The sequence below is a fragment of the Ambystoma mexicanum genome, chromosome 2q, assembly GCF_040938575.1.
Source record: "Ambystoma mexicanum isolate Mex_15411 chromosome 2q, UKY_AmexF1_1, whole genome shotgun sequence".
In the NCBI taxonomy this organism is placed as follows: Eukaryota; Metazoa; Chordata; class Amphibia; order Caudata; family Ambystomatidae; genus Ambystoma; species Ambystoma mexicanum.
The window spans coordinates 1278761113-1278773548 of NC_090924.1; the positions used below are offsets into that span (position 1 = coordinate 1278761113).

Sequence of the window (12436 nt, forward strand, 5' to 3'; positions counted from 1 at the left end):
CCTCATAAATGTTTTTAACAGGAACACCTCTCTGCAGAGCAGAAGATGTAGCCAGCCTCCTGGAGGATCTTTGCCTGCAAGCCTGTAGCATTCTGAAATTGCTAAAATAAGCCATCTGGATATGGTCTGCTTAGTTATCGCCTGACCCAGTTTGTGACCCGTATTACCTTTAAATAGTTGATCATCCAGACAAAGTTTGGACAATCTAGAAATGTAGAACCTTAGAGCTCTACGTGGATCTAATCTGTGCAAGATGACGTGGAGGATAGAAAGTGGATAACACAATCTTTTGTCTTACATGAAAGTCTGAAATGATCTTGGGCAAAAATGAAGGCTTAACCCGCAGAACGATCCTGTCCTTGTGGAATACTGTAAAGGGTGGTTTAGATGATAGTGCCTGCAACTAACTCACTCTACGGGCTGAAGTTAGTGCTACCAACAAAATGGTTTTGAACATTAGTAACCTTTATGGGCATAAATGTAGTGGTTCAAATGGTGCACCCAAGAAATTCTAACAACCGATTCAGGTCCCAAACAGGAACCTGAAAAGGAGATGGAGGGAACACATTAGTGAGTGCTTTCAGAAATTGTATTAACAGTGGTATCTTAAAATATGAAGCTTCTTCAGACGAGTGCTTGAAGATGGATAGCGCCACGAAATAGCCCTTAATTGTTCCAACCGGAGCCCCAGATTGGCTAGGTACAGCAGAAAGGACAACACTTCCGGTGTTTTACATAGCAAAAGATCCACATTATTTTCGTTGCAACAGCTGCAGAATTTGTTCCAATGGCAGCGGTACAAAGACTTAGTTGCTGGCCTTCTGGCCGAAAGGAAAATCTCCATTACGTCATCCGGGAAGTCCCAATCTTTATACCTCAGCCTCTCAGAAACCATGCGTGAAGGCTCAGTGTCTTGACCTCTGGATGGAGAACCCGACCCTCCTCTCACGACAGAAGGTCCTCTCTTAGTGGAAGATGTATTGGAGGGCAGATTGACATTTCCAGAAGGTCTGGGTACAACGTCCTCCTGGCCCAATCCGGGGCAATTAGGATCATGGATTTCCCAAACATCCTCAACCTCCCATCACGTGTGGAATGACAGGGACTGGAGGAAACACGAATAGAAGTGGAAACTCCCAGTCCACCACAAACAAGTCCCCAAGAGCTCCTCTTGGTGGAAATCCCCTGGTGCAGGACAGTTCAAACTTCCGGTTGACACTGGTTTCAATTAGATCCACTTGCGGGATTCCCCAAAGGGCGAAGATCTCTTGAAGGACATCCTGAGCTAGCTCCCACATGTGGGAGACTGTACTCTGCCTGCTCATAGCGTCCGCCGCCGTGTTCTTCTCTCCGGCCAGGTGAACTGCTGATAGAGAGATTCTTTTCTTAATGTCCCCAGAACCAGAGCTGCATTGCCCCTCTGTACAGAGGTGGTGAACCTACACATCTTCTCTTGTTGAGGTAGTAGCCACGGTGCTGTCCATCACTATGAGCACATTCTTTCCCCGAACAGAGGGTAGAAAAGCCTTCAGCGCCAGTCCGATTGCTTTCAGATCCAAAAGATTGATGTGTAGTTTAGACAACGACCGTTGGCTGTCAGATCGTTGGTGTGGGCTCCACACCCCGTGAGTGAGTTGTAAATCACTATAGTTATCTCCGGCCATGGTTGGCAAAAAGGTTCTCCCTTCAGAATATTGTCCTCCAACCCAACACAGGAGATTCTGTGCGACCCTGCTTGGAACCTGAAGTAGGTCTGATATGTTGCCCGAGAACTGAGACCAATGTGTCCTGAGAGCCCACTGAAGGAATCTCATTCTCAGGCGAACCTCTGGCACCAGAAAAATGCAGGATGCCATGAGGCCGAAGTCAAAGGCCGGGAGATGCTGGGCACTCTGAATTAAATTTGGTAACCCTCTGCAAAATGTCTTGAGCCCTCACCTCGGGTGGTGAACTCTTTCCCATGGATGTATCCAGTACCGCACCGATGAACTGGATCTTTTCAGATGGTGTCATGTGCAACTTCTTGTAATTGAGGTAGAAGCCCAGTCTGTGGAGAGAGTGGCAGGTGATGTTGAGATGATCCAGGACTTGTTTGTCCGTTTGTCAGAACGTGCCCTGATCAGCCAATTGTCTAGGTAGGGGGTAGACGTGAATGCCCCCTCTCCTGAGACTTGCTGCCAGCACCACCATCAGTTTGGTGAAAACCCTTGGGGTGGAGGTCAGGACGAACGGCAGAACTCGAGACTGATAATGAGAATCGCCAATGGTGAACCTCAGGTACTTTCTGTGCTTGAGATGGATTGGCACATGAAAATAAGCATCCTGAAGGACCAATCATCCAATCCTGTAGTTGGAGGGCCTGAAGGATCCGAGAAAGTGTGACCATCTTTAACTTGTCCTTCCTGATGAACTTGTTCAAGTATCTCAAGTCCAAGATAGGTCCCAATCCTTTTTGGGGATTAGGAAATATGGAGAATACCATAATTTGTTCCTCTCTGTTACAGGTACCGGCACAATAGCACCTTTCTCTAGCAGAGTCAGCATTTCCTGCACAAGAGAACTGATTTAGAACCCTCAAATAATGGTTCGCCGGGGGTTGTTCTGAGGTCCCTGGATGAAGAGGAAGCAGTAACCTTGGACTATAGTTTCTAATGCCCTAGCATCCGAAGTAATGTCTTCCCATTCTTTCAGATGCAGAGATAGTCTGCCTCCCACAGGGGTTGTTAAGATGGATTTCTAAACTCTGACTTGGTGGGTAGAGGTTTTGGATGCCACCCTCGGTTTTGTGATACAGGGGAACCTTCTGGACAAGCCAGACCAATCTAGGTAGCTTGGCAGTCGGTCAAGACCAAGTGTCAGGAGTGGTGAGAGTGATCGGAAGCCCACAATAAGCACACACAGCAACAAACCACAAATTACTCTTAGAAAAGTGTATATGAAAAATATCTATACATTTATTGAAGGCCGGACCAATAGCCAAAAGTAAACTTTAGCAATGAGCAAACAGTTATCACACAAAATCCTTATACTATACAATATGTACATTACGTTTCCCAATGCAGTACAGTGCCACAACCTTTAAAGAGAGGGTTGAGGTAAAACAATTATAGCATTAGACAATTCTTCAGAGTCGTTCCCTAACTTTCGAGTTCAGCCCTAAGAAGAGGGGAGCCTTGTGCTCAACAGTACAGTTGTAAAAACGCACAATCGTGCAGGTGAAACAAAAATCGCGTCTTTTTGGGAGGGCTGTAGCAAGTCAGGAAGGGGCTTGAGGCGATGAAGAATTGGTTCCTACTATTCCAATAGGGTCTGCCCCTGGCGGCAAAGCAGTGTTCAAAAGGCGAGAATGACTAGGGAGCTCAGGCTAAACCAGCCAAGTTTGAATACCTTTAAGGGATACTCAGGCGTAAAAGTGATCGGTTGTGCCAGGAGGCCACCGGTAAGTGATTCTAGTAGGTTCCAGTCCTGCAGAATTGCGGTGCTCCTGCTCTTAGTGTATGCGGGCGAGAAAGACCGTTGATGACTGGACATTTGCCTATTTTTGGCTTCCGAAAGAGGCATGAAGAAACTTCTGGTGCAGCAGGCTTCAGGGCACAGGAGAGCAAAACAGCAAGGGGTCTACAGCGACCGTCACCACCAGGTAGTGACGCAGGAATCTCGGATGTGGGCAGCGTTACCCACTTTCCTAATTCAGGACCCAGAGGAGCTAGGCCAGCGGGATTTGGCGGGAGAGTGCGCAGGACCACAAGTAAGCAATGTCCCAAGTCTCGGGTTAGCACTCGAGACGTGGCGGCTCTGTGGGTTACCCTGGGGTAAAACTAGACAGTTCACTGGATGGCCCAGGAACACTTCCGAAGGGGCTCATTCGATGGGTAAGCAGGGGGCACCAAGAGTAGTTCCCACTACTCCAAAGGCAGGCCTTCTTGATCAAAGAAGAAAGCAGGGGTCCGACGGGACAGTAGAGGGCGATGGGTGCCAAAACCTTCAAAAGCATCTCCAGCGGTTTCACAGGTCTGTTTTCCAGTGCAAGAGACTTGGCTCCTTCGGTAGTTCGGTGAGAGCTCAAGTTATCACCCCTGGAATGGGTGCAGAGCCCCTTCTCTTATCCAAGATTAGCTTTGTGCCAAAATCAAGGACTTTCAATCAAAGATCTGCTCTCTTGCAGGCATCCCAGTCGTGGACCAATCATGGTCTATGGTGGTGTCAGTCATTCAGGCACTCCAGACATGCTGGAACCAGTATGTTGATTGGGGCCAGACAGTCCCCAACGCGCTTCCTGGGCGCACACATGTGACAGGCAGAAGCCTGCGAAAGAGACCAGTTTTCGGAGGAGGACATGTCAGTTTCCCCAAAACAAGTGAGCAAAAGCCCATGGGAGTACAGCTGAAGGCTGGCCTCCACTGGTAACAATCAGGATAGGATAGCCAAACAGAAGCAAAAGGTTTGGGGGGTCCATAAATGGAGGGATAATTGCACATAAATTAAATCTTTCCTATCAGGGGTGTTGTGACTCAAGACCTCAGAGAGGTTTTGAGGCAGCTGAAGCAGTTACTGTTGGTAAAGATGCTGCTACTTAAGCAGACTTTGCACCTCTCCCCCGTCCACCATGAGGGAATCTTCTTTGGCCTCTTTGACCAGCCATTCCTCTCGCTCTTCCAACTGAGGAGTAGTAGCGAAAGAATCTAACCCTCCAAGACTGTCCACTCGGGCCAAAAGGCTTAGGCTGCCTAATAGCGACACCCACAGATTTGGCTGCCGCCTTTGAGGTCTCCAGCTTCTCAAGGAATTCGTCAGCCTTGCTGCCAAAAAGATGAGACCCATCAAAAGGCACGTTAAGGAGTCTAAACTGCACGTTCAGTGCAAATCCAGATTTCCTTAACCACGCAAATCTGCAAATTATGGTGCTTGCCGACATTGGCTCTGCTGACGCTGTCAGCAGTATCCAGACCGGACTGAAGAGATTCGCACATGGCTTCCTTGCCATCGCTAACAATAGCCAAAAAACAGTTCCTTTCCTGCCCTTCGGGAATATGCTCAGTCAATATTGAAATGAAGTCCCGTAGAGTGTATGTAAACTTTGCCAAGGCACACGTGGAGTTGGCTGACTTAAGGGCCATGCTCCCCGCAGAAAATTATTTTCTTACCCAGGCATCTACCTTTTTGTGATCCCTATCCAGTGGGATGGTTGGATAAGCTGCTTGTTTTGAGGTTGCGGTTGCTGCCTGCACCACCAGACTTTGTGGGGTAGGGTGTGTTAGGGAGAATTCTCTCTTTAGGCTGATTTTCCTAACCTAGTGAGTCCCCCAGCAGCTTTGCTGGATTTCTGGACTTTGCTTTTTCCTCCTACCAAGAGTGAGACTCTTTTTTTCCCACTCTTGGACATGATTTATGGTGTTCCTTTGACTGTTAATGTGTTTTATGGGCTATGGGGACCTTTACTCCATAGGGTCTCATGCGTTTTTACTATGTGTGTTACACAGCACCCTCCGTGCAGTGACACAGGGGTGTCAAAGTGACACCCCACCATAGACTCCATACCCTGGGACTGACTACTGTCTCCCAGGGCATGTAAAGTCACCATTGGCTTTGCTAGTCCCAAATTATTAACAGAAACCAGTACAAACCATCATATTGTGGATGTACTGGTCGGGGCAATTCGATCGAGTTTTGGCTGGTGTCAGTGGAAACTACTTTTTATATTCGACCGCGAATATATCCCAATGGGATTTTCCCATTGTTCGAGGCTACCAACTTTAATTATTTAATTCTCATAGCCTCGAACATACCGCCGGTTTATTTATTTAATATTAATTCGCCGGTTGGTATTTTTATGCCAGGACTAGATTCTAAAATGGCGTTTGTGTTCTCTTCTGTGACTCCAACCCAAGTCAAGCCCTTTGTTCCACTTTTTGGCGGGCTTCTCCACAGAAGCCTCCGAAAGTGGTGCCACTCTGTCTGGGAACCACAGGGGCTGTGGGAGGGGGTTTAGGCACCCTGGGCTGAGCTACCTTAGTAACAAGTCGCACTCTTGTGTGATTGGCCCAAGTGGTGAGCCGGCCGGCTCACCACTTAGCATGTTTGACAGCTAGGCTGAGTGAATGGGGGTGTGCTGCATAAAAGCAGGGCTTTGGGGACTGGAACTTCAGAAGTCGCCACAGGACCTGAGAATCCGACGAGGGAGAAGCTGAGCCGACCTACCACGACGACACCACCGGTGGAGCCCTGCGGAACCGACTCACCACTTCCAGACGACAGAGAAGATCTCCCGGCTGGAGAGGCTTCTTCCCCTGACTGGTGGGCACAACCAGTTTACCTTCTTCTCTTCGCACCCCAGACCGGCTTGTGGTCGAATTGCCCGTGCCAAGCACCCCGGCAACCGGATAGCCACTTACCACTGGACCGCGAACCAAAGGACCGCTCCTTTTACTTGAGAAACTCTGCGGCTGGTTTCTTCCCTGGCAGTGCAACGGACTCCTGTCTTCCTCTCCGACGAGATCCTCTCTTCCCCCGGACGAAGCACCAACTTGCATCCGCTGCCAGGAACAACTGCCCCCGCTGGAGTATTCACCACTTTAAGGTACCGTGTCCGCCAGGCCTCCCTTTCTAAAGATTGCTACAAGGTAATAATAACCCCTTAACCTTCTGGACTGGACTGGCCGTCTTGACCCCCTAACTGGTCCCTTTCTGTGGTCCAACTCCTTTTTGAACCTTTTCAAGACTCTTGTGCACTGCAACCGTGTGACCTTGGACACATTTCGTTTGATCCTCTTAAAGTGGATCCAGCCTATTGAACTCTAACTTCATGGTTTTAATTTGCCTTCCTCTCTTGTTGTGTTCTTGTAAAAGTGTTGGGACCTGTTTCGATTTAATCTCTGCTTTTCTCTCCCTGTATAAAAGTGAATTATTAGAGTGCCATCTGCGTTAAGCGCTCACCGCTGTCTGAAAATAAGTGGGGCTTTACTTAAGACGTGTCTAATATTCTTTTAAGGGAGTGTATATCTTTTAGTGACCGTGTTTCTGAATTGCTTACTCTTAGTGCCTGTGTGTTTTTTTAGATGTGGTTTTAAATAAATAATTATATCTCTTTTACACCAAGCTCTGGTCAGTGTTTACTTGTTTTACTGTGTTCTCTTGACCTATTGTGAATACTCTGTATACTGCCTAACTCTTCTTGAGGGAAGTCCGACTGCTCAGCCACAGCTACCAAGTGAATCTGTGTGGTACAGACTGCTACCAAGTGGGTTTACTGCCAAACACCTGTAGTCTTAAATCTTTTGCAGTGGTCCCAGAGGGAACTGCACAGGTTTCTGCCTAACAGGGTGTTTCGCTAAGTAGTTGAGGTGACTACTTGATGGGCGGTATTTTCTTGTCAAGTTCTTATTTACTGCTGGACTTGAATCCGGTGTTTCCAAATTGGCACTTAACCTTTTCTGAAGAGCAATGTGGAACGGTAAAATGGGATCCTTTTGGGGACCTTTATCTAGGATGTCTGTAAAATCATCCTGCTCGAAGGGGAGAGTAGGTCTGCTCCATCGCAGGTAATCTACTACCTTAGACATCAACCGCCTCTACGAGGCATCTGCATCTAAATTGGACTCAGGCTTACCAAATTCTAATTCTGGTGAAGTGTCCACTCCAATGGCTGTTTGCAAATGTTCATATAAGTCCTTCAGCCTGGATTCCTCTGATATAAAACTATCAAGGACATTTGGTGTGCTATACAGTAAACCAAATGGTGCATCATTATCAGATGTCTCACTGCCCAAATAAATAGAGGTTAGAGACTTAAAGTAATCATTTCTTGATAAAGGAGTGAAAGATTTCTCTTGTAAAGGCGTCAAAGGCTTAAAACATTTTGAGCTTGAGGAGTCATCGAGGACGTTTTTTGACTTCGATTTCACCAAAGGTTTCGATGGCATAAATGGCGCCACTGGTGTCGGTGGGCTGGCAGGCGCAGCCGGCGTCGATGGCACTGACAACCTCTACTTGTCTTTCAACTTATGACTCGAAGAATCCCTCGATTTCTCATTGGCCTTCGTTAAGGGGTCGAGGGTGTGCAGGATTTGGCTCGAGCCCTTTCTTTACCGGCTTTAGAAGGCACAGTAGGAGCATGGCTTGTCGAGGGTTTCTGGTTTTCAAATATTTTTAGCATTTCTAGCCTGAATGCATCCCGTTCGGCACGAGTGGAGACCTTAGTGGGACAGGATAAAGCTCCCTCAGGAGAGGAGTCGGACGAAGACGTCAAGGTAGGCGAGTTATGGGGCCTCTTCTTCAACAACGAGGAGTGGTGGGAGCCACTCCTTGGCCTGGACCTTTTTGCCCTCTTTCTTCGAGGATAGCTGCCTTTTGCATCGTCAGAAAAAGGTTTTCCAATGGGGTAGCCGATGGGGATTTCTTAAGGAATCTACCTACCGCCAATTTCCCCTTATGCTCCTCCATAGCTTTTCAGGTCATTGATTGACATTTCGAACAGGGCGAGGTCTTGTGCTCCACACCGAGACACCACAAGCATACTCGATGCAGATAGGTCAGCGACATCTTGGCATCGCAGTATTGACACTTTTTAAACCCTGTAGTCTGTGTCGAAGGCGAAGACATTTTCGTATATTTCGCAAAGGAAATACGGAAACGCGCCGTAGTTCTTGAAGTGTAAGCGGACTCTGAAAAAAGGAACTGTAGCCAACTGGCGCTGCTTGTCCTATATATGCCTCCGATGACATCATCCCCAAGATGGAGGCCCTCGAGGGACATCGAGTCGACTGCATCGACGCACAGCACCCTCTGCCGAAAACATTATTCGGAAGCAACTGAAGCTGGATATTATATATCAAAGATGAGGAATACTTGGGAAGACACAATCCATTTGAATGTCAAGTTAAGAAAAATGGATTTACATGCTTTGTTTATAGATTTATGAACAACATTTGAGTGTGTACTACGTGCAAAGGTTGTGGTCTATCCTGCAGGAGCAGGGTATACCAGTGGATTTACTGTCTGCAATAAAGCTTCTCTATACTAACAACACGGGGCAGTAGTGAGGTGGGGCACAGGTGGAGAAGTCACAGCCCCTTTTAGAGTAGAAAAGGGATTACCTCAAGGGTGCATTTTAGCACCATCCCCATTTCTGCTCCACATTAACAATGTAATGACTAAATTCTTGGCAATCCCACAAACGCCCTCTCACTCACAGGAGAGAAGTGTTTCATCCTTTTCGCAGATGACGCTGTGTTAATATATTTTACACCAACAGGCCTCAAGTCTAAAAAGCAACTGTTTAACGAATTCTGCATTAATAAAGGCCTAGAGATGAACAGTGGGAAAACGAAATCAATGATGTTTGACAAGTAGGAGGAGGTGCTCATTTAATTTAACAGTAGATTCCTTTAAGGTCGAACGAGTGAGTATGATCGTTTATTTAGGTGTACAGTTTTCGAGCACCGTCATGTGGTATTGGCACCGAGAGAAAGCAGATGATATTCATGGACAATAGCTAGCTACATTATCAAAAATTGTAATGGAGAATGAAGTCCAGCCGTAATAGCTTACCAAAGGCAAGACAGGCAAGCAGCCCTTTATGGAGAGGAAGTATGGGGCTATAATAACTGTATAAATCTATGCACCAGTGAAAACGGCTTCTTGAAGAAACTCCTTGGTCTACTCAACCATATTAGTCCATGAAGAACTAGATCTCCAATACATAAATCAAATGGTAGCCAATCATTGTTGTATTGGCTAAAACTGTGGTTAGTGCCCGAGCTGAGGAAATAGAGAGAGACACTAACTGATTAACCAGAAAGGAGGACGGGCGCAGTGCATTGGATCCGATATGTTAGAGATCTACTAAGCTCCATGTTTTGCAAGGATATTTGGCTAGACCCAATGAGAATAACTGTATGTACAAAGCTGGATATTATAAATAAATTCAGGATCTATGTAAAAGACTTGCAAAGGAAGATCACTTCCTCTACGTTTTTAATGACGTATTGGGAAGTGAAGCAATCGTCAGGATACCAGACAAAATGAGGTCCAGAGCAATTCATTCCCTGTACACGAAATTGAGATTTAGGACATTGCCACTAGCTCAACCCATGCATAATCGGGATCACAGTCATACACATATATGGGCACACTGCATGCTTGGAGTGGAATCTGAAGTTTATTTTATGACATTTTCGTCGCGCATCGGAGATAAGGACAACTGCGGAAGTCATAAAACATCTTAAAAGTAAAGCAGTTGAAGCCATTACCTACGCAGAGAATACTTCTGTTTATAAAGCCTGGAACAGGAGAACCCTAGCGATTTGCATAGCTCCATGACCAAATCATTGTATATACACTTCATTAGTAAAATGTCGCCCTCACAATTACGAAGGCCGAAAATTCCCACTTGTTGTTATTTTTTTTTACCCCGCCTTACACCACATATATATGTGGGGGGGGTATAAAATATTAATATGGGGGTCTGCGGTGCCCCCCCCCCGCATATATATGTGGTGTAAAGGGGTTTAAAAAATAAGTCTGCATTTTCGGCCGTTGCAATAATCACATAGATCCGACATCTCCCACTACCGGACACTTAAATTAATTGGAATGTGTTTTTAGTCCCAAGGAAATACACTCTAGTAACGTGTCACACAGTGCATCAGTGCCAGAAACATTTGCAACAGGGATGGACATTTTTGCATGGATGCTGGATCCGTTTTGCATAGACCTCTGTATTGACTGCAAAAGTATCTGTGCCAATGAACCTGTGAAACAACATCCTTTGCACCGAATGACCAGTGCAACATTTTGTAAAGTATAGTTTGTGCAAATGTCTATGCAAAATTGACTAACAGTGGTTCAAAATGTAACGACACTGGTGCATTTTATGTAATGAAGCTTTCCCACATTTCTTTTTAGGCGGTAAGAGTAAACAGACACCTCACCTCTGTTAACATTTGAAAACGGTCCTTCCACGTCTATGGAACTATGAGCGAACTCTGGCCCTCTGAAAGACTGCTGAAGCTGCATCATGCTTCCCATGGATGGCTCACTTCCTAATGGCCCACCGGTCCAATATTCACACTGAGTGCCGCTAGCTGGGAAAGGAAAAAGAAGAAGACGACGACATGCATCTTTTTACACACGATTCACATTTACCCATGGATTCTCTTCCTTCAAAGAACAATACAATTGTACAATGTTGCATAGCAACATGACATCGAGGGCTGCACGACACTTCACATAGGAAGAAGACAATGGTTTTCAACGGTTCCTAGACCTACACACAAGGTTTCAAACATCGTCCATATAAGCGCACCAGATTTTTGACGAGATTGATTTTGATGAAAAAAAAGACATTTTGAAAAATAAGTGTCTTTTATTGGGTTTCTCGGAACCTACCAAAATGAAAGCCCACGAGAGACCTTTCAAAATTGTGTGCTTCTTTTTTTTTTTTTTAGATAATCCGCTCATACCTTGGCCTTGTCACAAAAATCTCTCTAATTTGGCTCTTTGTAAAATCTAAAAAAGTGTACTTATAATTTAGACCATTGCAGCAGGTCCAGCATAGTACCAAATCAGGCTACAGGTGGATTATGCATGTGTATTAAGACCCAATAACACTCTGAATGGAGCTATACACAATACACTCAGACTGCAAGCATGGATGGATATCACAGGTGGAAGGAACACAGAGGCACCAAGGAATAGAAGTGACAATACGAAGATAGAATATGCATATACAGACAATTCATAATGCACACATACAATAAATTCAGAATGTACATACATATTTACAATATGGAGAGACGGTGGTCACTTACATTTCTTCTGTATAAAAAAAATAAACTCTGATATTGCATGTACACTGTCACAGATGGCCTCAATAAGATGCCAACTCCGAAAGACAGTTCAAGAGTTTTTATTTTTGATTCCATAATGGGCCCTATTGCCATCCCGATCTCTCTAACGTAGGTATGGGTGATCACACACTAAGGCGTGTCCCTCAAGCCCAGTCTTGTACTAGAGATCACTAACCCCTACTATCTAAAGAACTATCTGGCTTCTAGTGATGACCGTATGGCAAAAGCGTTTTCTTGCTAAACTGCCTCAGGGAACCAGCTATGGGTCCCTATCCAATGGTTTTCCACAAAGGAATGATGTGTGCTTTTAGACACCTGGGTTTTTACCCTCACTGTTCCTTTCACGCCCAGTTATCTTCCCTGAATAGCTCTTTCACTCGCCTTCCATACCTTCTACTCTCCCTTACGTAGGTAGGTAAGGTTGCATGTCTTTATAATGACACATTTTATGTAGAATGCACATATACTGAACATTTTACGACAAAACAACAATTTTTTTAAAACCCCAGTTTTCTGCCCCTAAAAACCTACCCCAACAGTTTCCCCACTAGATTTATCCCTTTAACCCCAACCCACATACATTTTTTGTT

The 12436-nt window shown here is 45.7% G+C and overlaps 1 protein-coding gene across 1 annotated transcript in view; it reads right to left on the reverse strand.

Annotated features, from left to right (window-relative positions):
• NPHP3 (nephrocystin 3) overlaps positions 1 to 12436 on the reverse strand; it is a 1212810-nt gene that overhangs the window by 952435 nt on the left and 247939 nt on the right. The window contains exon 5 of the mRNA XM_069648695.1: positions 10929 to 11081. Coding sequence (XP_069504796.1) covers positions 10929 to 11081 — 153 coding nt within the window. The remainder of the gene's footprint in view (positions 1 to 10928; positions 11082 to 12436) is intronic.